The following is a 25,831-nucleotide window of genomic DNA, read 5'->3' as shown; positions in this document are numbered from 1 at the left end:
CACAGTATAGACAGTAATAGGAACACACACACACACACACACACACACAGAGGGTTTGTGTTGTTCAAGCAGCTTGCATGGCCAATGCTCACGCTTCATCCTGTTGCTGTGATCTTGTGCTTTTGACTGTCAGTTTGCAGGAGTGTGTAGATATGGTGTGTGTGTGTGTGTGTGTGTGTGGGGGGGGGGGGGGGCTTAACCCTGTCAGCAGCCATCCCTCCCTCATCTATACCATCACACATTTTAAGGAAAACCAATAAGGGGTATAAGGGGCATATGTGCAGCAATGGTCTCCAGTCATGTGCTGTTCAGTGTGCCGTTCAACTGGCCTGACTGAGAGTTTACAGGCTGTATGCAAAAGAGCAAATTAATGACTATATCTGTCATATTTAGATAAATGTTAGGACATTTCAGCACATGGTTGCACATGAATGAAAACCATTTGTCCATGAATAAAACTGTCTGGTTTATGTGTGTGTGTGATTCACATATTCATCATAGCTTGGTGTGTTTTCAGAGTATGTCTGTATGATTGACACTGCGTGCATCTTCCTTCTCCTATCTGACCGTTCTCCTGTGGAGCAGGTGGAAACAGCGACAGTGTGTTTGACGTTGAGAAGGCTGTGGGCACCATTATCATCGCCAAGCCTCTGGATGCCGAACAGCGCTCTTTCTACAACCTAACGGTGCAGGCCACAGACAGCACCAACACTGCATACACACAGGTACAGCATCATCTCTCTTTCATTAACCGTTCATTGTTTGATGGTTTACAGTTCTACCTTGGAACTGATTTTGGAGTAACTTCAAATTCTTATGCACCAACTGCCAAAGAGCAATATTATGTGCCCATGTGGGTTTGTAGAGGAGCGGAATTGGTGGCTTATACAGTGCCTTGCAGACATATTAACCCAATTTTGGTCCCTCATTCAAGAATGCTGATCGATTGAGAAAAAAAGTTCTACACGTTATCTCTAGGTTAACTAAATCAGCTACAGTGCACTGTTTGCACTCTCCCTGGTAGTGTTGTGTGTCCACCAAAGCATTTTTTTATGTCACAGAGCTCCACATAAACACTTGCCCATGCAAGTTAACTCTGTGTTCAGGCAAGTGGAATGCCTCAAGTGAAAATAAATGTGATGTCCACTGTGATTATCTGAAAATAAACTTTGCAGTGTAGAGCTGAGAACATCCAGCTGAGCTGCGTCTCACCATTAAGCGCTGAACGGGATTGATGAGAAAAATATGACATACTTGTTTTGGGATTCACTGGAACACAGATGATTTGTCATTTGTGTAGATCTTAACTGGTCATGTAAAAGTTTCTCCTTTGGGTTTTGCCATCTGTAATGGTGGCTTAGACCGCATGTTCTTTGTTCACCAAACATAGGACAGCACTCATCTGTCCACCAGTCCACCAGTCTTGAAACTTGTTGGACACTACTGCCATAGTGACAAGTGACCCTGTGATGTCACAAGCCAAACTTTCTGCTCTCCATCAGGCTCTCTGCTGCTTTTTCTCCTGAGCCTCTGACAGGCTCTCTGCTCCTAAACCTATGAAGAGGTAGGACATCACACAGGAGGGCCTGGTACGCCCTTCCCCCGTTCTCTCACTCATGCTCAAAGCAGGAGCTGCGGCTTTGCTCTGAATGTGGCCTGCTCCCAGCAGACACAGATCCTGAAGACCAGAAGTTAGTGTGCCAAACACAAGGTGTTCAACAAACTTTCCAGGGACAAGGAGAGCCAAGTTGAGTTTGTACCCAAACGTCTAACTCTGCAAGGACACTGAGCAAGTCTCCTCGGATCTGCACCTTTGGAACAAGGACACAGCAAGGACTGCATCTGGAACCACAGCTCTTTCCAGCCTATTACTACTGGCTAACAAAAGCACGCCACAGCATCTCTTTTTCCCTCCATCCATTCAAGATTGGCAATGCAACAAGTGGGCATAGCATTATTACAGTTGTACAGGTTAAGCAAGACTGCTTAACCTTTCACAACTGTGATTTAATGCTGTTCATTGAGTAGTTCATTTTGTAGTTAGGTGATGTCAGTTGCTTATGCTTTACACAGACAGAGTCTTGCATGCAACTTAACATCCTCTATACAGACCCAGACCTTTTGCAACACGTCGCATACGCTCACTTACAGATTGGTTTTTAACATAACAACAACAACCCAAAGAGGAGACTTGCTTAATCTCCTTTGTCTTTGTCCTGACTGACCACATGGTCAGACAAAACCTTCCCCAATCTGAAGCCACCTCTGCTATGTCAAAAACTCCAAAATCCCTGAGCCTTTACTATTGATACTGTAGTTTTGGTTATGGTTATTAATTTAGTTATTCATCAAAATTCCAAATTGATAGTTTAGTAAACTTTATAAGACTGATATCATCAACTGGCTATCATGTTTCCCTTTTTGAGAATGGTGCCCCACGAGGTGATTTCAGGTAAATTAAGTCACACTATTTAACATAATTAATAATAATTATTAATAATAATTAATTATTTCTGATAGCCATTTTGATACTTTAATTGGAGATCTGTTACAAGGTCAGGTCCCAACAAATGCTGCCCGGCATCAAGGCTTAGATCACAACACTGGACACTATAGAAGTTAACTTTGGGGTTGACGATGTCATGTACAACATAACATTACTATTGTAAAATATATCTGTAACACTGCATGGAAGAGAGAGACTTACTTTTTTTAAGCCCAGAGGCTAACAATAGCCATCATGCCACTCCAACAAGGGCTTTCCTTTCAAAAGCTTTGTAAAGCAGCTTTGAACTGCAGTGTCTTTTTGGACACTGGACACACAGTAAAAAGAATCCATAATGTTAAATCTGAAACTGAATGTCTTCTGTGAATATCTATCTTTTTTTCTGATTGAAGAGTTGAACAATGTTTAACTTTTTGTAAAAAGCTGCATTTGTCATTGTCACCAGCTGTCCAATCACAGTGGAGAAGTGGCGTGACAAATATCACAAAGACCAGCCGTCATATTGGACAGCTACAACTGCTGAGCAACAACTGTCATTTTAGGCTCAGAAAAGAAATGCTTTAGTGGACACACGCTCTTATTAAAGTAGCACCAGCTATTGTCCGACCGGTGAGAACTGGGTCAGACTCAACCACAAGGTGGTAGCCCTACAAATCAAAAAAAAAAAGAGAAAATTGGGACACTCAACACCCTATTATTGGGGCTGCAGAATGTTAAGAACTCAGACAACTACTGCAATTACAAATTGGGCTTCATATCCTATGCAAGAATATTAACTGTACAGTCCCCCCAGAAAATTGCGATCTTGCGATTGCAATAATTAACGCAACGAAAGTCTGCAATATTTGTGGGGGCTTACAATTTTTCAAAAGTCCCGCGATTTCTCTGCGTTTTTCCGCACGACCGGAAGTCGTCACGCATGCAACGTCATTTGAAACGTCATCAGACGCGTCATCAAATGCGCTAAAGGCATTGCAGTGTGGAGAAACGCTCTGAATTGACATAAGAATTTCCACTGTTTAAATGCATACAATATGTGTTGAATGTATTAAAATGTGATTACAGATGTAGCTTACATGTTGTTTTACAGTCACATTGTGTGGTTTGAGAGCTGCAATATTCACTCAGGATTTTTTGTCCATGTTTTGAAACTAATTAAATAAAACCAAAAAAGAGAACTATAAAAAACATTTGCAGCTATTTTTGTAATATTCAGTATGATTATTATTGCAAGTGATTACATACACTTATTTTTTTGGAGATAGTCATTTAAAAAAAAAAAAAAAATCTCATTTTGTCATTAGCCGCAATATTTGTCATTTACCACAGTTTTTGTCATTTGCCGCAATTTCCTACAAAAAATCACATAAAAATGCCGCAATTTTTATTGCAATTTTTTGACAAAGATGGCCGCAAATTCTAGGTTTTTTTGCCGCGAGATCCTGGAGGGACTGACTGTGTATTCTATAGGGATTATTTATGTTGTATTTTTAGGAATATCCAACATCGAGGTTTTAGAAAATGCATCCATATAATATGCTCTCTGTTAATATTGTCTACACTATTCCATGTTTCTCCCTTCTAATGTGGACCCTCATGGGGATTAAGAAAAGGAGTTGAAAATATGTAATAGCGTAACAAGCAGAAAGGATTCCTCAGATTAGTTTCAGTGCAGCACATGGGCTCGTGTACTGTATGCTCACTTCCAGCTGCTGTCAAAAATACTGTTTCAATAAAACCAGGAAAATGACATTTGAGTCATTTCAGTGCTAAGAATTTAGATTAGATTTTAACTTACAAGATGGGTTGGATGGGATTGTTGGAAATAGGGTTAGTGTGGGATATGAGAAGACACACTGTACATAGACACAAATACACAGACACACAAACACATGTTCACATACACAGCATATGATATTAGCATTTTTATAGAGCGTGAGCAGTTGTTGTGACATGAGGAATGAGTGAGATGCCTATTACCAGCCTGCCCTTAATTGTATGTAACTGTATGTATCATATGTGTAACTTTAAGTATCATATTTCCAGGCTGGTGTCTTCTAGAATGAAATTGGTTTCTTTTACAGAAATAGACTTTCCTTTCTGCTGCATTGTAAAACGATGCTTGTTGAGGCAACTTTTTATCAGTTTTAGACTATTGAAATATTTTATACGTGCACGCCTCTGCTGCAACTTTGAAGCCCCTGGAGTCTTTTTCAGTCTGCTTTAAGATTCATCACTGGAGAAAGTTATGACACCCATCACTGTAACCTGTATACTAAGTTTGGGTGGCCCTCTCTCAGTGTGAGACAGGAAAGACACTGGGTTTTATTTATTTATAAAGCTCTTACCGGTCTTTTACTTACTAACATTACCTCAACACTTTTGTTTAATGTGGGCTCTTATCAAACTCGGTCCAGTGATTGGATTACGGTGCAGGTGCCAGCTTTTTTTTACCAAACTTGGAAAATCCAGTTTGTCATATTGTCCACCTGCAACGTGGAACAACATGCACAACCATTTAAAGCTTTCCTCATTTTTATCCTTAGGACAATTTAAATTTTAACTTTATCACATTTTACTTCTAGATGTTCCTGTTTTACCTGATTAAAGGTTTTACATTTTTACTGTTTTTATTCATTATTGCTGCTTTTATTTCTTTCCTTTTACATTTTTACTTGTGGCTTTTATTGTTTTAACTTCTTGTTGCCACTTTTATATAAGTTTGTCTTCGGCTTTTCTGTGTCTAAGTGCTTTTATGTTTTTTTACTCAGCTACATTGTAAATGAGATCTCTACCTCAGTGTATTTCCGAGTTAAAATAAAGGAAATAATAATAATAATAATAATAATAACTGATGATGATAATAATAATAATAACTTATAATCATTATTATTATCATTATAATAATTGTATAATAATTGGTATCCCATGATACCATGAAACCGTTATATTTTCTGAGATGGTTATAGTACCATGAAAATATCATTGCAACCCTAGTAATGGCATAGCAGCAAGAATATGTATTGCATTGTTGTGTTTGTATCACATTGTAAATTACATTAAAAAAGAGAGAGAGAGAGAGAACCGCTTGCTCTGTATAATTAAATGTAGATCAAAACCATGTGTGGGGTGCTCATGGAGAATGCAAAACAACAGGATACATAGGAAGGCAATCCAGGCACTCTAACAATATGTAGGAAAACGAGGAAGGAAGTATTAAAAAGCCCTTATTGTAGTAAGTAAAGTAACTTACAGAACTGATCAAGATTGGGTCTCTAATTGATAGGGATGATAAATATCTCAAAGATGATTATAATACCCCAGACAAACTATATGACATACATGCCATCTCTGGCGTTTCCTCCCTCTCTCCTTGCTAGATTTAACAGTACCATGAGTAACTGTTTATGGGCGGGTAAGAAGCCCACTTTCAGTAAAAGAAATTGTATGCATCTGTGAAGGAGGGTGGTCTGGGATGCCCAAAATTGATTGGTACCATTATGCCTTTTCACTCAGTCAGTTATCAAAATTAAATCTGTCAAAGACCTGTGCTCTTGCTTGGGTTGCAATTGAAAAGAGGCTGGAGGAGCCCTTCTCGATGCAAGCTTTCCTTCCTCAGTTAGAAGGGGATATACCTCAAAGAAACCCTGTGTTGATATTTGCTTGAGCCAGCTGGAGAAGAGCTCATCAGATATTTAACATAAATCTCTATTATACCAGAGGATCTTCAGTTTGGTATAATAAGTCATTAAGAATTGATAAAAAAAATCTATCATGTGGGAAAACTGGGTAAGAGCAGGAAGACTTTCATGATTGAAAAAAAAACATCTACTCTCCTTTGAACAGTTGGTTTCTAAATTTAACATATCCAGAAAGGATTTTTGGAAGTTTATTTAAATAAAGAGTTGTATAACAACAGCAGAAAGAAAAAAAATATTGCCCCTGTTACTTGCATTCAGGAGCTATGGTGAACAAGCTGGAAGCATAGAGGGGGGACATCTAGGTTTTATAACAAGCTCAGAAAATGTCATTCCCCAAACTATGAGGGTGTTAAGCATACATGGGAAAAGGATCTTGGAATATCTATAGACGGGGAAGTTTGGAAGCAGTACAAGTCTTGGTACTCCATAGCCCAAGACATGCAGACATAATTAATCTCATTTAGAATAATAAATAGGAATTATTGGGAACCATCAAAAATGGCAAAGCTGGGGCTTAGGAAGGATCATAGCTGTTGGAGATGCAACAAAGAAAGGGGCATGTTAGTCCATATGTTTTATGAATGTGAAATGGTGTGTGACTTCTGGTCAGCTGTTGTGAAATGTAATAACAATATACTGGAAACAGACCTCATTGAGGGTCCAGCATTATGTATACTTGGCATCTTACCAATGGAGACAAACCTGTCCTCAAAAGTATGTTCCTGGGTGAAACTAGACCTCATCACAGGGAACACGATAGTGCTGAGACATTGGAAGTCAAAAGACAGAAACAGCCTCAAAGAATGGAGTGATGAGCTGGCGAGGATAGCTTCTTTTGAGAAGCTTACTCATAAAGTTAATAATAGTGTAAAGGTTTTCAGAAATATTTGAGGTCCCTATCTGGAGATGTTCATTAAAGATTATTAACGTGCCCAAGGATATATAGGTCCTGTCCTTGCTCTGTGTGCTTCAATGTCTTTATGCAAAGTGGAAGAACATAACAAACAATATGATGTGGTGTAAATGGCTATAATGTAAATTACCCGCCAGCCTGTGTGACACACTGCCAAAAAGAATGTAGATGTCCTTTTCTTTTTTCCTTATTTCTTCCTTTAAAGGTTAATTTTCATCTATCCAAATACCAAAGTACAGTAACCCTTAAATCAGTGAAAACAGGAGGGATTTTTCTTGTTGTTGTTAAACAGTTGCTTTATTATAATTCAAACTTCAAACCATTTTTAATGGAATTAGGCATAAAAAGATTTTTAAAAAAAAGATTAAAATGAGATTTTCCATTCAGTTGCATTTTTTTTTCAATACTGTAGATGTGCAAATGCAAATGGTATGATAACCGTCAGTTTTTATACCACAGCATATCTAAAACCAGTGTACCAGTGCAACCCTAGCCATTACAGTATTTAAGATAAGAGAAGCCTATATTGATCCCCAGAGGGAAATTTCTGGCTCAGCTCAGTTCCCCTGTACTACAGAACTACAGAGGCAGTCTTGCTGCAGCCTGACATCTGTTTCATCCTATTCCATACCTCTTTTGTGCTGCTCTGTCCCATCTTGGCCTCAGTCTTCCCCCTGTAGCTGTTCTTCTCTCAGTTTCCTCTTTAGCTCCTTTTGGACAGGCCAGAGTTCCTTACAATCCCTTGCAATAAAAGCCCACTTCTGCCTGCAGGGAAGGTCTTTGATCTCTTTATTAATCTGTGGTTTGTTTGGGAAGCAGCAGACCAAGGGTACAATGTTGTCCTCACAGAAACAGATGTTATCTGTTATGCAGTGAGAGAGACCCTCAGTATCATCCATGTAGTCCTCCTGGAACAGTTCCCAGTCTGTGACATGGAAATACTCCTGGAGGGTCTCCTCAGTGTCCTTAGACCAGACCTTCACAGTCCTTGTGCTGGCCATCTGTTGCCTCACTAGTGGCTTGTAGTTGGCTTCAAGGTGTATCAGGTTGTGGTCATGTTCTCTGAGAGGGGGGAGGGGAAAAGAACTTTCTGCCCCCTTCACATCAGCCCTTTTTTACACAGCAATACCGCAATATTGCTGCAATGAAGATCCTTCATTAGTGCAGCTTTGCTTATTTGCACAGGACCAAAATACACCAGCAAAATGCCACCCAACTGTGTGATTTTGTATAGCATACCAGCATTCCAGAAGCAAAAGAGGTGTGGAGGGAGTGATGTGTAACACAACAGTGTCTCCCCAGTATGCAGACATTTATTGCTGTTCTTCTTCTTTGAGTTTGCTGCTAACTAGCTTAAAAAATGCCCAGATGGAAATGTTGATAGGAGCACCGTTCTCTGCAATTGTGACCATTGTGTCCAAAATCCAGCAGCTTTACTATGACAAATTAGCCAAAATAAATTTTAATTGGACATTTTTAAATGCTTTCATGGCTAAAATTGATGCATGCTATTAATGTAGATCAGTAAATCACAGAGCATGTAATTAATTAGATTATTTTTTTTAATCGCTTGACAGCCCTTTAAAAACCCCACAAAGTTTAAATGACACCTCTACGACACAGTGTCACAACTTCCTAAAGTAAAATCTCCACAAAAAATTAAACTGGAGATGATCTCAGGTAAGGAGTTTCCAGATCTCATTGTCTCCCCAGTAGTGCTTTTTAAATCTCGCAGTGCTGGGTCGCACATATGAACTGTCAAAATGTCACACCTGTCCTGTCTTGCTGGGTCACACTTTTTAAGATGTTGATTTGGTCGCTGTGGTTAAAGGTAGAACAACTCTGTCTTTCTGTGTAAATCCCATCTATACAGAACAGCAAGGCAGACTAACAGTGCAATATTCCCATCTTGAGCAGGCAGTGTAAAGGGGCTATTGACATATGAGATGTTCAGGATTTTTTCCCCTTGTTGCACAGTTTACATATAATTTCAAGTTTGCCAGGACAGGAGACAGGGAGACATAATTGAAATCCCCACTGATTTTTATGAGGGCACTGGGATGTTGTCTGAAGTCTTGCAGTGATGGTGTAGGTGATGTCATTTGCACACGCTGCTAAAGAAGATGGTGGAATGTCACCAATCACAACAATAATGTGCGAGAACTCCAGGGCAGATAGTAAAGTCACAATCATACCTCCATCAGTTCAATATCAGAAGTGCTAATGCATTCCTTAAGGTAAATGTTCCAAATTGCACCACTGATGGTATTTTCATTTAAAAACCTGGATTTATATGGTAAAATACAGAATCAGACTCCAAGCATAACTGTTAAATCAGCAGTACTAATATCATTTTACAGCCATAGTAGAAAAAATTCTACCATAATCATGACAGTGAAATTCTACCAACCACATCTACCAGTTTTTACTATAAAATCCACAGCTCTTTTTTTTAGAGACATAGTTGGCAAGACCTCCTCCTATCCTCTGACTGCTCAGTTTTCCTGTCTGCCCCTACTAGCATGAAGCTGGCTAGTTCAAGCAGGCTGTCTGGTATATATTCCCATGCCACCAAGTCTCTGTGAAGGAGAGAAAACGGCACTCTCTGTCAGCACTCTGGCCATTCACCAAGATGGTTAGTTCATCTGCCTTGTTGGCGAGAGTGCCTCTGTATCCTTTCTCTGACCTTCACCGCAGCTCTCATTCTGCAGAGGCTTCCTTCTCAGTCAGAGTTCCCCCAATGAAATCTGACAGTTGAAACTACACCAAACCTTTTCTAACCTTTCTAATTTTAATTGAGTCAGCTTTATCCTAATCATTAAAACTGAGTATTTAATTTAAAGCTTTTTATAGGTTGCTTTTGAGCCTATTTAAGGGCAAAAGATCAAAAAAAAGATCATTTAGAAATGCTTAACTGTCCTATCGATTAAAGGCAAAATGGCCCAAAAAAATATCTTTTTTTTTAAAAAAAAAAAGAAAAGAAAGAAAAAACATCAAGTCTGGCTTTGCATTTATATGGGAAGCGAAGACTGGGCTCTTGGGTCAAAGTCCACGTTTGTTGGACCAATCTACCACCCCTCCCACCCACCCTATGTGGACTTTCAAGCGCCCTAAGACACTTTGTTTTCAAACTGATGCCATTTGGCGGCATTCTAAACTGACACTGCCTGACAACGTATAATACCACTGCAAAATTCACTGACCAAGCAGCAGTATTTGATGACTTCGGAATGCTAACAGGTTGCGTTATCATGTTCAGTGTGTTTCTATTCGTATAGGCCTACCTACAATGTCTACAACATATCCTGTTTTGCTTTTGCATCCCAAGGCTGTTAGAAAGCAGACGGGATAAGAAGCTGTGCTTGTTTTTGCCTCGTCTAGGTGAACAGCACATCTGTGTGATGCCATTAAATTATATTAGTATGTTGGATGTTTTTCCTTTCACATTCCGTACAATGATGGAGCAACCCCGACACACTGTCCCACAACTCTGTCTCCATTGCGGTTGTAGCTAACTTGCACACTGGGAACTGGCAAGTGGGTCCAGCTCTGGTGTATTGATTTGCACTCTTCATACATAGTGACCAAGTTGCACACCAGTCCCTGTGCTAACGCAAGGCAATTTGTTTACTTAAAAAGGTATAAGCTGTTTAATTGTTCTAAACCATCATGCTATTATCAATATAAGCAGGGGATTTGAATACAAAGTGCTAACCACTGTATGTGAATGCATGAATGGGTCAGACCTGCGCAGCGCTGGGTTTGAAATGTAATAAACTGGAGCTTCTGTGCTTTGATTACCTGCTGTGAACATCAGCCTCATCCATTTATATTGCCTAGACATTCATCTCACATCATTTTGGTGAAAGTAATGCAAAATAGTAATATCAGAAGGTAACTTATCACTTTCAAATGAAAGTAACTAGTAATATATAATATATTACATTTTGACAGTGACTTGCACAACACTGCATATTGATGAGGTCTTTAAATGGCTGGAAACCCTATCCGTAACAGTAACATGCTCATTAAAGTAATTTCTGGGATCTGGGAACATGGTTGCATTAATAAAACACAATCAGACTGGTTAAGAAACTCGAGCAGTAAGATGATCAGATAGGTTGGAAACAGGCCATCAGTCTGTTCATATTATTTTAACCACTTTATTTGCAGAAAGCACACCTAAAATGTTGGTAACAGTCTCTCATTGTACAGAAAAACCTTGTGCACACAACAAAGGTAAGAGGGGCTGGACAAGGTCGAGGCAGGAAGTGAGTCTGTAAAATGTGATGGATGTTTACAGCAGACAGTTTGGGCAATAAACTTACCACTCACCTTAATTTGATTTCCCCCCTTTACTGACTTGTAGTTTGCAATTAAAGTAATTCACTTAACTGCAGGATACTGGAAGGGATGACTGTTAATAAAAATAATTATTATATTTATGATTTATAATTAATAATAGTGACTTGACTTCAATAATTTGGGAACCAAAAGGTTAATAACCATATTGTCTTTTGTTGGATGCATCTGTACAATCCAGTCCAATATATTTATCTTTGATAAATCTTAGAAAGCCTATAATGTGTCTAGACGCTGTGTTAGAGAAGTGTTCATTTAACTCTGTAGTCACTGTTGAGGTTGATAGTCTGTGGCGGTGTTAAACTGGAATGCAGCTGTCAATAAAATGCAATTTAATACAGGACAGCTAGATGCATCCTCCAAAAAAACCTAGGGCTATCAAAACAACACGTAAATTTTAAATTTAAAAAATCAACACTGATTAATCACGTTTGATGGTGCCCCTTGTCCTGGTGCGTCAATGAAGGCCACAGTGGCTTTGTTACATTATGGAGGCAGACGAGATGATGCTGCCCTGACTGGAACATTTAGCCTACATTTAAAAAACGCCCAGATGGAACTGTTGATAGGAGCACCGTTCTCTGCAGTTGTGACCATTGTCTCCAAAATCCAGCAGCTTTATTATGACAAATCTGCCAAAATTAATTTAAATTGAAAATTTTTAAGTGCTTTCACAGCAAAAATTGATGCATTCATATTTTTTTTAAGTGCTTGACAGCTCTTAAATAAACACAAAGTTTAAATGACACCTCTATGACACAGTGTCACAACTTCCTTAAGTAAAATCTTGACAGAAATTTCTACTGGTGTCTCAGGTTATAAAGCTGCCTGTTTTTTGTTGTCTTGCCTTTCATCCTATCTGAACACAACATATTCTTTACATATTTGTTTTGAGGGTTGTTTTTTTTTACTGTGTCGCACTGTGTTGTATCCTCATAAAACGGTTCGAATGATATCTTACAAATTAGTGCTCCTACCAGTTGGGTTTCGGAAAACAATTATGGTTGGGCTGTGTCACGTTACATACGTCACATTATGCAGAGTAACAAAATGTAAGATAACGTAACATGAGGTAACATAAAGGAAACTCAAGTAACGTAACATAACGTGACATCATGTGACAACATAACATGAGGTTACGTACTTCCTCCTTTGATCCCGACAGCCTACATCGCATAGGTCGTGTGATCACAGCCTCCTGGCTCACAATTACATGGGTTATATACATACAAATTATAGTGCGTTACTTTTTGTAGGTATAAGTACGAACAGTGGGTAAGAACAGCCTGCGCACATATACTCCCTGTTCACATACAGATACAGAGACACACACACACACCTGTATGATGGGAGGAAGGCTCCCAGATGGAGAGTCAGCATGGCATCATGCCGCCAGGGAATGTCTCCACAGTTGAGCAACAGAAGGCCGACTGCTGCAGCATGGTTTAAATTTAGATCCTTGCCTGGCAGCAATCAACTCAACTCCTGTCTCTGTTTCCCTCTGCTTCTCTTCATGTTTTCTCTGGATAGGAATCAGTACAAATCTCAGGCTCCTTTTTCTGGATGTCTGCATGTTGTCACTTTCCTCCCCCACTAAGTCCTACTCTTGGTCCTGCTATTTTGTACTTTGTAATCTGTGCAGACTTTACTTGGTATATTTTGGCAACGGTACAGTCAGCACAGTGGCTCGGTGGTTAACACTGTCACCTCACAGCAAGAAGTTCCTGTGTTTTAATCTTAGCTCTTGATCTTTTGTTTTCTCTAAGGGTTTGGAACTTTCTGCCTATATTTCTGTTGGTTTTCTACCACACAAAAAAGCTTGCAGGTTATACCTTATATAAAGCTCAAATTGTAGTTTGTGTTCACATAGCTGCAAGTTTCTTCATGAAATTATGTCAACTGCCCATGTCTGCGGGGTTTACCCAGACATCTTGCCAGATGCCTGTGTGCTACCAGAAAATTTAGGCCCACAGCTATTTTCATAGCTTTTCTTCATCCCTATCAGTGATAATAATAATGTACTCACCAAGTTGCTAAGATCTTGAAACTTGCAACATCGCTAAAGATATGTGATGGGTAAAGAAACATGAGTAGTCATTCAGACAGGTTGGTTACCTCAAGTTTGGCTAACCCCCAGGTATGGTGTAGGAGCCATGGATACATACCTTAGTGGTGTATTTCCCTGGTAACTTTATTTACCCTCCCCCTGGTTTGCTATTTTTCATGCCTGCTTTCATGTCTCTCTGGATTTGTTGTTTTTGTGTTAAAGTATACCCCCTATGTTGGTGAAGGGATTTTGAAACTTATTAAGCCATTACTCTTGGCTTATAGTAAATGGGTCATAGTAGAGCTATGGAACCTCCACAGGTAGCAGCTGTAGCTACACTGTAGTGACATGTACAGTAGCTACCATGAGGAGAGCACAAGAATTATGATTGGTTCAGCTTGGTCTGCTTTTGTTTTCTCCTCCACATTTCTGATGCTCATGGAGGTTGTAAAAAGTGAAGACAATGTTAAGAACATCTCAGTAATCGTCTTTTCAGCAACAAGTAAACAAAAACATCTCCACTAGAAACCTTTTGCTTACCTTATTGCTACTGTATTTCACGGCAAAAGTTAAGTATTTTACAGCAAAGTCAGACTGTTGTCTCCTACTCTAATGAGGCAAAATGAAGAAGTTATCTGAGTGTAACTCCAGTTCTCTAAGGAAATCACTCTTCTGTATCTCACAAAGTGAATAAAAGAATGTAAACACAGTTGGAGATTTCAGTGTGAGAAATCAGACTTAAAATCTAAACTTATAGCAGAGATGTCTATGGCAGGACCGCCTTTAACCCCTTGCATCAACTATAAACCAAGTTTAAGACAATGAATTTTGGGTTTTCTTATCATTTGTCACCATTTTCTACATGCATTCCTTGCAACAGCCTGCTCATCACTCTACCCAGAGCTACCTCCTCTCCCGCCTACCATGTGAGTTTCTGTCATTAGACACATTAGTCCTGACTTCTTTTCCCCATGCTAAGCAAGTCACTGTAGCAGCAGCTTGTTACCTACTGCCCCTGGCTTCCAGCCTTGGCCTCTTACCTGAACCAGGGTTGGCATGCTGCCACCCTTGTCCCAAAACCCTAAAGTGGGCAGAAACTGTTCCACAATAACTAGATACATAAGGACTCATCAAACATTTCTGGTAAGGAAGTTTTGTATCTCCTCCTAAAAATTGAATCAAGGGAGTTTTTAAGCAGCATTGGGACTATGAGGTAGGTTTTTAAGAGTCAGAAATCTCAGTACCCTGCCAAGTCCTTGCAAATAAACCAGCAGGTGATATATTTTGGCCCTTACGGCACAATGGGGCTGGTAAAACCTTATTTAATACTTGATATATTTCAATAATCAATTTGGGAGTTTGTGCCTTCATAAAGCCAGTGTTTACTTTCTTCTTATCCATGTTGTCTTTGCTCAATCTTACCGCCACAGCCAAGTTTCCCCACAGGCTTTGATAAATTAAATCTACTCTCAATTTCATTTCCTGCCTCTCTGTGTCTTCTGTCTGGTTCCCAACCTGTCTGTCTCTGCCTCTCCTCCTACGTTTTCCTGACTCAAGCTGGGCTTCATCACCAGTCATCTGTGACTCAGGAACTTTCCATGAGTCATGACACACACCAACCACAAACACGCTGCATGACTTCTCTGCAGTCTTCACCATGGCACAAATTCAACTGTGTTCATTATTTTTTAGCATACGCTCTGTTACATAATTCCAATGACATGAACGATAGTCAAGTGCAGTGATAGGAGTATTGTTGTCAAGATTTCTTGTATTTTAACACCATTAATTTGTGTCAAAGTTCATAAAAGTTGACATGTACATGAAAGCATCATAGAAATTCACATTTCCTTTGCAAGTGAATACACTGATTGCCAGTAATGCTGAAATTGAAAAGTGGCTGATGGTATGCCACCAGTGATTCATATGCCGATAGTATATGCCAGTCCGCAGCGGCATTGGCCCGTCCCTCAGCGGCTTAAGCCTATCCCTCAGCTGCATAAGCCAATCCCAGGGTCAGTATGCTGCTCGTGTTCCACCAGCACACACAGTTTTCAGATGTTTGGAAACTATGTGGACGTGAAACATGAGCAGCATACCACTCCCAGAACTGAACGATGTCACCGAGGGGTTGAAATATGCCGCTAAACCTGTAGTGGCATAACATCATCTACTTTTTGATCTTGGCACAACTGCTGTTTGCAGCAATCCCATTGATAGAAACTGATTTTGATCTGTAATTTTACTGTAATGAACTTTTCAAAGAAGCTAAATTAGTTGTGCACATCAGGAACTGGTCAAACTCAAAAGCAAAAAAACTGAAAAGACACCTTCATTCTGTTGTTTCTTGCTACAGAAATATGTGAATCAACTTAACCACATTCGTTAATAGGCATTGTTACTTGTATAATAATAGCAAAGAAACTGATAGACTTCCATTCCCTCAACCTGTCTGTCCAGTGTTATGTTTCTGGAAAGGTCTCAGTTATGAGGACAGAAAAACTAAGGTCCCTGAGAACTGATTCCCTAACACTGTCTCCTACAAATAAGGTTCATATACAGCTAATTTGCATTAGTATATGTTTTCTAGGAAATGTAATGCTACCCAAAGGTATTGTTTTCAGCATAAGGAGGAAACCTTTATATTAAAAATATTGCAAAAATGATCAGTCAATGATCTTTTCTTTCCTCCCTCTCTTCTCTTTCTGTTTGTCAATTCCACTCATGTTTCAGGTTCACATCACTGTTATGGACAACAACGACAACGCTCCCATCTTCTCCCAACCTACCTATGATGTCACCATTTCTGAAGACACACCACCTGACACTGAGGTGGTCCAGGTTCTGGCATCAGACCGTGATGAACATCACAAGCTGACCTACTCTTTGCAGAGCTCCATAGACCCCAGTAGCATGCGTCTTTTCCGCATTCATCCTTCCCTGGGCACCATCTACACTGCTCAGAGACTGGACCATGAAGCCTGTGCCCAGCACATCCTCACTGTCATTGTAAGTCTTTGTCTCTGCCAGTTACCTATATTTAGGATCTTGTGCTAACAGCTGAGACTCTCTGAACACCTCAGTTTCCACTGAGAAGGTCCAGTCTTGTCTGCATTGTTGTGTTAATAGAATTATAGTCTCATCTTGAGGTCATTTGGTTATTGATCCGGATAGTCTCCAGGCTGGTAAGTGCAACAGGCAATTATAGCTGCAAGCTATAATTAGTTGACACACTGCAGAACAGGGGAATCACCAAAAATACTCCGGAATTTCTATTCCTGTGCAGTCGAGAGAATCCTAACGTGAACATGACTGCCTGTTACTGAAACAGGACCAGGACCACAAGGCCCTGCAAAGAGTAGTTGATTCAGCTGAACATACAACAGGCACTGCTCTACCTTGCCTAAAGGATGTTTACACCAGGCGCTGCAAAAATAAGGCCAGGAAAGTCGTTAAGATCCCAGCCTCTTTCTGCTGAGGTCAAGAAGATGAAACCAGTTACACCAGGCTGGCACTTAGAGGGGGCGGCACGGTGGTGTGGTGGTTAGCACTGTCGCCTCACAGCAAGAGGGTTGCCGGTTCGATCACGGGCGTGGGAGCCCTTCTGTGCGGAGTTTGCATGTTCTCCCCGTGTCAGCATGCGTTCTCTCCGGGCACTCCGGCTTCCTCCCACAGTCCAAAGACATGCAGATTGGGGACTAGGTTAATTGGTAACTCTAAATTGTCCATAGGTGTGAATGTGAGCGTGAATGGTTGTTTGTCTCTATGTGTCAGCCCTGCGATAGTCTGGCGACCTGTCCAGGGTGTACCCTGCCTCTCGCCGGGTACACTCCCCCCCCCCCGCGACCCTCAAGAGGATGAAGCAGTTAGAAGATGAATGAATGAATGAATGAATGAATGAATGAATGAAGGAATGGCACTTAGAGGCTCAGGGAGAGATTCTACCCTCAGACCACAAGAATATAAATGAAGACACTGTTTAAGACTGTCCATTCATTATTACAGTCCTTTTTTAATACACAAATTACATTACATTACATTTCACTGAAATTGTATGTTATTTAATGTGATGTCAATATGTACCTCTTTGGGCTCACAGTATAGGTTTTGATATGTTTTCAGCATAGCACGGAAAACAAAAGAAGCACAGAAGATACAATTTTGTTTATATGTTATATTTTTCCATAATTCTTAGTGTAAAAAGGTGGCCCATGGGCAATAAAAAAAATAATCAAATATCAAATGTCACTACCATTAATTGTAACAAAAGATTTAACCTGGCTGTTTTGAATATTAAAAAAATTGTAGATATTTGTCCATCAAGACAAGCACAGCACATCATGTACTGATTATTAAAGCATGCAGTGCAGTTTAAAACCCAGTTTAGAAGCTCTCTGCTATCCGGGAGGCCTCTCCATTGGTGGCAAGACTGCCAGGGCATTAGATAATTCCTAGATGACAGCAGCTTTTGCCTGTCTTTATGTTTCACATGTAAAGGAACATAATAGAGGGGCTCAGTCCCTGTAATAGATGCATACTGTGAAGCTTTCGCAAATAGTTTAATCTTGTGTAAGCTTGATTGTTTGTGTTTACTTATAAGAGCCATAGCAGGGAAAACAAAAGAAATAGGGAGAGTAACATTTCATTACATGCTATTTATTTTTGCCATAAATCCTAATGTAGAAAACAGTGGCATATGGACCATAGCATAGGAAAAACCAAATGTCAATATCTCAGTATTGTTCAAAAGACTCTAACCTGCATATTTAGAGTGAACAACAATTGTTGTACAGTTGTCCAACTGCCAAAAGTTTAGAATTTTTTTTTGCATATGCCAGGATCTAATTGTGGTGTATCATGCTAATTTGACAGCAATTATTTGCTACACATGGTGTACTGTACCAAAGAAATTAGTGCATCAAACCAAGGATGGCTTCATAAATATAATTTTAATTACAAGATATGTTGTACAGTATATATAGTTGCATTTTAATTTGTAATCATTCAAGACTAATTAAAGCTCTTTAATATCTAGTGGTCTAAGGCACTAAAGCGCTAATATACTGTTATCATACTAAAGAAAGGTGATTTGTTTCATTTGACAAACACCTGGAAAGTGCAAGGATTTTATTATGTAGTTTTAGTGGTGTACATAAGCTGCCACATTAACTCCTTCTCACTGTCTAGTGCTGCTTTTTTCTAAGGATATTGATTTTCTAAAAAACACATTCAGACAGTACATCAAGGTTAATTGAGTCTTTTACTGAATTACCCAGTGTTTTCATCAGGGAATGTTTTGATTTAATTTTAAAGGCTGTCTTAAAATCAAGAAACTTATTGAGTGTGAATGGTAGAAGCATTTTCTAATTCTTTATTTGGCATTCTATGACTTTTTAATTGTTCTTTATTGCATTCATACTGTGATTTTTAACTTATTCTTATTTCACCAACTTCTTCTGTATGTTTTTTGGTCTAGTCTGGTTAACTAGTTCTGCATACTTTTAGCTACAGAAGCTGTTCAAATGTCAAAATGATAACTATGTAAAGATATTTAAGCTTTAAGCTACTTTTTTATACTCGTTAAAAAAATCAGCTTATATATATATATATATATATATATATATATATATATATATATATATATATATATATCTTCAAACATACTCCAATTTGACCAACTATTTATTATTAACTTCAACTATTTCCGCATACTTTCATCTACAGAAACCATTAAAACTTTAAATGGTTATGGACTTTGATTTATTAAATGTACACTCAGCTTTTTGATACGCTTTACAGTTTTTTAATTATTGGATTTTAAGTAATCTGTTTTCAGTCCTTTTCTAAACTTATAATGAGTGTGTATTGGACAGAATGTTCAGAGCTAGAGTGGATGACAACACAACTGGGTTGTAAAAACAAAAACATATATATATATATATATATATATATATATATATATATATATATATATATATATATATATCGAAAACATGGTCCCAGTCCCACAATTTACACTCTTCATGCACAATTTTATTGTCAAAATATAGATGGATAGATAGATAGGTTTTTCAGCAGTGCAATGCATTTGAGCTTTCAGATTTTTCGGGCAGTTTGTTTCATATTTCTGCATTTTCAGCAATGCTTTGAGATGCATTTCAGTTGTCAGCATTCACATGTATTTTCCTCTAGTAGTGCATTTTCTAGTTGATTATCGGCCTTGAATGGTCAGAACAAGATGATCCCTTTTAAAGTAGAAATTTCCAGTATCTACACATCATCAGAGGAGAGGAAAGAGAATCATTTTAGACTGATTTGCATATCCAATAGTAGACTACTCTTATCAAAAATGTGAAAGTTGGGGAAATACATGTGGCAAAGGAAAGTGGAAAAGTGAGAGTTCTGAGACCTGTACTATGAAGCAGGATTTGGAGTTAGAGAGGTAACTTAGGGGTTAACTCTGGGTTTTCACTACTATGAAGCTGGTTCTCTTTTTACTGGGATAAATCAACTCACGCTGAACAGTTAACCTTCTCCAGAGCAGGTTAACCTCAGGGTATCGGATCACAACCTGTCAACATCCAAAAATCTGACCAATCAGATCACTGAAGAACAAAGTATCAATGAATGAAAGTCCAGGGTGACAGGTAAAAAAAAAGAGGAGCCTATAGAGGTCAGAGGTCAGTTAGAGGTCAGTAGGACCATTTAATATTTCCAGGGCTTTATTTCCACTGGTTTTAAAACAGAGCTTCTAACAAACAGAGAGATCGATTACAACACTAAACAGGATTTTAGCGCTATTTGAAATTATTAAGTTTATTTTAGTCCACAGTGATCGCTGACAGTGGTGCTACTTTTTTTCCATCACTGCAGCTCAAAATAACATGAGACACATTTGTGATGGGAACTGGGATAAAAACAGATATTTTATTAGTAAAATAATCCACACACTGTTTATTGGCTCCCGTTATTATAAATGTAACATTTCGGTCAGATACACCTCATTGGTCATTAACTACTTTTCCACTCGATAGTTCAGTAGCAGAAACAGTCTGGTGGTACTTGAAAGTTTTTAAGTGACATATTCACTCAGAGTTGTTTCATCATCAACCAAGCTCAGTGATACCTGCACATAATTTAAGTCTCGGAGGAATTTTTGACAGTGTTTTCAATGTTTCTAGATTTTCCACTTTAAGAACACACAGTCTTGTTTTTATCCCATGCCACCGACATTTTACTGTCTCGTAATTGCAGACATTACTGTTATCGTTTCATCACATATCATATGAAGCAGTCTACTTCATTCATGGTTCTGATGATGACGCTCGCAATAAACACCCCCGCCCCTTTCACATGAACATGCTCGTGGCTGGATGGGAAAAGTCAGAGTTGGCTGAACTAGTTAATAACCAGCTTCGTAGTACCGGTTATCCAGACGGCCAATTTTAGGGTTAGTCAAACCAGATAGCGAGAAGGTATCCTGGGTAAGTTGAACTGGCTTCGTAGTACAGGCCTCTGGTCTACTGATATTTTGCCTTTTGTTTTTGTGTTTGTTGTATTTGGTCAATGATGTCACTGGGCACATTTGAGATTTTACTATTTTGATGATCATCAGATATTACTCTGTTCATAGTGAACATAAAGGATGATTTTTTGTGGTTTGTTTCTTTTCTTCGTAGGTGAAAGACCAAGAGTTCCCATACAGAAAGAACCTAGCTCGTGTACTAATAGAAGTGGAAGATATAAATGACCATGTACCCATCTTTACCAGTGCTCTGTATGAAGGCTCAGTCTATGAGTCAGCAGCAGTGGGATCAGCTGTGGTCCAGGTCACTGCCCTGGACAAAGACAAAGGCGAGAATGCAGAGCTACACTACTCCATTGAAGCAGGTAGGCACCTCTGAAAGTTAGAAATTTGCTCTTTTATGCTACAATATTTAATACATTATTGCCCTTAAAATAACTACCCAATTAATAACAATGTTTTTTTGATTTTTCAACAGGGAACACTGGAAATGCATTCCATATTGAGCCAGTTTTGGGTATCATCACTGTTGCACGTGACCTGGACTTGTCAAGCATAGGACATTATGTTCTCACTGTAAGAGTCACTGACAATGGCTCCCCTCCACTGTCCACCACCACTGTAGTGCGAATTGCGGTCACCCTCTCTGACAACGCCGGCCCAAAGTTCCCTCAGCCTGAGTACCAGGCTGAAATCACAGAGAACGCTGTTATTGGGACCTCCGTCACCACAGTCAGTGCAGTTAGCCAGTCCACCCTCACTTATGACATCAAGCACGGCAACACAGAGCGTGTTTTTCAGATAAATCAGTACAGTGGAGTGATTACTACTCAAAAGCCTTTAGACTATGAGATGACAGCATTGTACACCTTGATAGTCCAGGCTGCCAACATGGCTGGCATGGCCTCCAATGCTACTCTGTTAATCCAGGTAGTGGATGAGAATGATAACCCACCAGTTTTTCAGCAGCTACACTATCATGGCAGCATCAGCGAGGCAGCACCAGTCAACAGTGTGGTCTTGAACTCAGATGATTCACCTCTGGTAATCAAGGCCACTGATGCTGACCGCAACCAAAATGCTCTATTGGTTTACCAGATAGTTGAGGACACTGCCAAAATGTTCTTCACTGTAGACTCAGGAACTGGCTCTATCAGAACCATTGCTAATCTAGACCATGAGACATTTGCCACCTTCCACTTCCATGTTCATGTGAGGGACAATGGCAGGCCACAGCTAACAGCAGACAGTCCAACTGAGGTCACAATACAAGTGATTGACACAAATGATTCACCACCTCGCTTCACCCAGAATGCATATGAAACAGTTTTGTTACTCCCCACCTATGTGGGAGTAGAGACTTTGCAGGTTTTAGCCACAGACCCTGACAAAGATGCCACTACAGAGCTCACCTACTCTCTGACAGATGGAGTGCTGGAGCACTTTGCCATCAAACCTTCCAGTGGAGTCATCACAGTTAAACACAACAACTTCTCCAAAGAACGTTTTCGTTTTAGTGTCAAAGTTTCAGATGGGAAATTCTCCAGCACAGCTTTGGTGACCATTCTTGTCCGAGAGGCTCTGGACTCTGGTCTCAGCTTCACTCATAGCCTTTATTCTTCATCTATTCAAGAGAATGTATCAAATATCACCAAAGTGGCTGTGGTCAATGCTGTGGGAAACCGTCTCAATGAACCACTGAAGTACACCCTGTTGAATGCTGGCACACGCTTCAGAATCCGTCCAACTTCTGGCGTAATCCAAACCACAGGTATACCGTTTGACCGTGAAGAGCAAGAGTTCTATGAACTGGTTGTTGAGGCAAGAAGGGAGCATGACCGTCTGCACGTGGCCAGAGTTATGGTTAGAGTCCAAGTTGAAGACATAAATGATAATGCCCCTGTGTTTGTTGGACTTCCTTATTATGCAGCTGTTCAAGTAGAAGCTGAGCCAGGATCACCCATTTTCAGGGTCATGGCAGTAGATGGTGACAAAGGGATTAATGGAGAGGTATCTTACTATCTCAAGGACGACCATGGTCACTTTGAGATCAACCGGCAGACAGGTGGTCTCAGCCTTAAGAGGGCTTTTGAGTCTGACTTGTCCAATGTGGAATACCAGATGGTGATATATGCAAGAGATGGTGGTTATCCACCTCTCTCATCTAATATAGAGTTCCCTATCACAGTGGTCAACAAAGCCATGCCTGTCTTTGACAAATCATTTTATTCTGTTTCTGTGAATGAGGATGTGGCTGTGCACACACCTATCCTTGGCATAAATGCCACTAGTCCTGAAGGTCAAAATATCATTTACACTATTGTTGATGGAGACCCGTCTCTTCAGTTTGACATTGGTTTTGATACTGGGGTCATAAGTGTAATCCACTCTTTGGACTATGAAGCAGTATCATCTTACCACCTGACCATCAGAGCCACAGACTATCTGACTGGTGCCCGTGCTGAGGTTGATGTAGATGTGGTTATCCAGGATGTAAATGATAACCCACCTATCTTCCAGAAAATGTCTTACAGGGTTGTTTTGTCTGAAACAGCCATGATTGGAACTCCAGCACTTCAAGTTATTGCCACTGACAAAGACTCAGAGAAGAACAATGTTGTTCGTTACCAAATTTTCTCAGATGTGCATAACAGCACAGACTACTTTCACATTGATAGCAGCAGTGGATTAATCCTGACAGCACGTATGCTAGACCATGAACTTGTCCAGGAGTATGACTTCATTGTCAGGGCCACTGATAATGGCTTCCCACCATTGAGTAATGAAGTATCAGTCATAGTTGTGGTGAATGACATGAACGACAATCCTCCAGTTTTCAATCAGCTACTCTATGAGGCATATGTGAATGAGTTAGCACCTAGGGGTCACTTTGTAACTTGTGTACAGGCCTCAGATGCTGACAGCTCGGATTTTGACAAGATGGAATACAGCATTTTGTCAGGGAATGAAAGAATGAACTTTGTGATGGACAAAAAGACAGGAATTATCACATTGTCCAGCCACCGTAAGCAAAGAATGGAGCCTACCTATAGCCTCAATGTTTCTGTATCTGACGGGGTGTTCACCAGCACTGCACAAGTTCATGTTAAGGTGTTGGGGGCCAACCTGTACAGTCCAGTGTTTGGACAGAATATGTATGAGGCAGAGTTAAGAGAGAATTCTGCTGTCGGAACCAAAGTTATACAAGTAAGTGCTATTGAAATCAACTGATTTTTTTTCTGATGTATAATTTCCCAGAAATAAAATTGATACCATATTGTGAGTATACACTACAGATATCTGTATTGACTTACACATTTATTTATTTATTTTTATCTCAGGTGAAGGCAACAGATGCAGATCCTGGAATGTTCGGACACATCACTTATTCTTTTGTTAATGATGTGGGAAAGGACCAATTTAGCATTGATGCAAATGGTCAAATCACCACTGTGGAAAAGCTTGATCGTGAGGACCCGGCCAATAAGGACATCATTCTGACAGTGGCAGCCCACGACTCAGGTGGACGTGTTTCTTACTGTACAGCACAAGTTACTCTGTTGGATGATAATGATAATGTACCTCGCTTCCGTGCTACAGAGTACCGAGCTTCAGTCAAATCTGATGTGGCTAAAGGTTTTTTGGTGACACAGATTCAGGCTTATGATCCTGATGATGGCAGTAATGCAAAAGTGACATATTCACTCTACAGTGAGGCACATGTTCCTGTGGTGGACATTTTGGAGATAGACCCAGACAATGGTTGGATGGTGACTAAAGGCAGCTTTAGCCACTTGAGGAACTCTGTATTATCATTTTTTGTGAAGGCTGTGGATGGAGGAAATCCAGTCCGGCACTCTCTAGTGTCTGTCTACATCCATGTTCTTTCCCCAGATGCCTTCATTCCTTCATTTAGCCAACATCAATACTTATTTAGCTTGCCAGAGGACACCCCCATAGGTTCAGCCATAGGGACAGTGCGCCTCAACACTTTTCCTGGATATGCCTCGCTCTCTGCTACCTTTGCTCTGGTCAACGGAGAGACTGGAGAAAACAACCAAGATGGGGTGTTTGTGGTGGAAAAGGATACAGGTGTGATCAAGCTTGATAAGCCCTTGGACCATGATGTGATAAAAGCATACCATTTCAAAGTCACTACCACTATAAAACAGGCTAAGCTGGATTCTGTGACCTCTGTTGAAGTTGAAGTCAAAGTGTTGGATCTAAATGACAACAAACCAGCATTTGAGGCTGACTCTTATGAGGCCACAGTTATGGAAGGCATGCCAGTTGGAACCAGAATCATTCAAGTCCAAGCACTAGACCCAGACTCAGGGGCCAATGGCCAGGTAACATACAGTCTTGGGGCATTAATCCAGTCAGAAGAGGATTCAGACATGTCAGTTGGCACCTTTAGCATTGACAGCAACACAGGCTGGATCTCCACATGCAAGGACCTGGACCATGAGACCAATCCATCCTACACATTCACAGTGGTAGCCTCAGACCTTGGGGAGACCCTGTCTCTTTCCAGTACCACCACTGTGACTGTAGCAGTGTCAGATATTAATGACAACCCGCCCAGGTTCTTGGAACAACACTACTTTGGTTCAGTTCAGGAGAGTGACCCGCCAGGCGAGGTAGTGGCTGTGTTGAACACAAGAGATGATGACAGCTCTGCCGTTAACCGTCAAGTCAGCTACCATATCACTGGTGAGTACCACTGTGTATGACATTACAACTGTATCGGCAGACAAGAACGTTACTATCAGACAAT

General features: G+C 40.0%; 1 protein-coding gene across 6 annotated transcripts in view; it reads left to right on the top strand.

Moving 5' to 3' along the window:
• The window catches only part of fat3a (FAT atypical cadherin 3a), a 391,610-nt gene that overhangs the window by 285,900 nt on the left and 79,879 nt on the right, over positions 1-25,831 (top strand). For all 6 annotated transcript variants that reach the window (XM_049576723.1, XM_049576721.1, XM_049576720.1 and 3 more), the window contains 5 exons: positions 586-725; positions 16,263-16,538; positions 21,209-21,419; positions 21,533-24,261; positions 24,396-25,767. In XM_049576723.1, the coding sequence (XP_049432680.1) occupies positions 586-725; positions 16,263-16,538; positions 21,209-21,419; positions 21,533-24,261; positions 24,396-25,767 (4,728 nt within the window). The remainder of the gene's footprint in view (positions 1-585; positions 726-16,262; positions 16,539-21,208; positions 21,420-21,532; positions 24,262-24,395; positions 25,768-25,831) is intronic.

The sequence above is a fragment of the Epinephelus fuscoguttatus genome, linkage group LG5 (assembly GCF_011397635.1).
Source record: "Epinephelus fuscoguttatus linkage group LG5, E.fuscoguttatus.final_Chr_v1".
Classification (NCBI taxonomy): domain Eukaryota; kingdom Metazoa; phylum Chordata; class Actinopteri; order Perciformes; family Serranidae; genus Epinephelus; species Epinephelus fuscoguttatus.
This window is presented reverse-complemented; position numbering and strand designations above follow the sequence as displayed.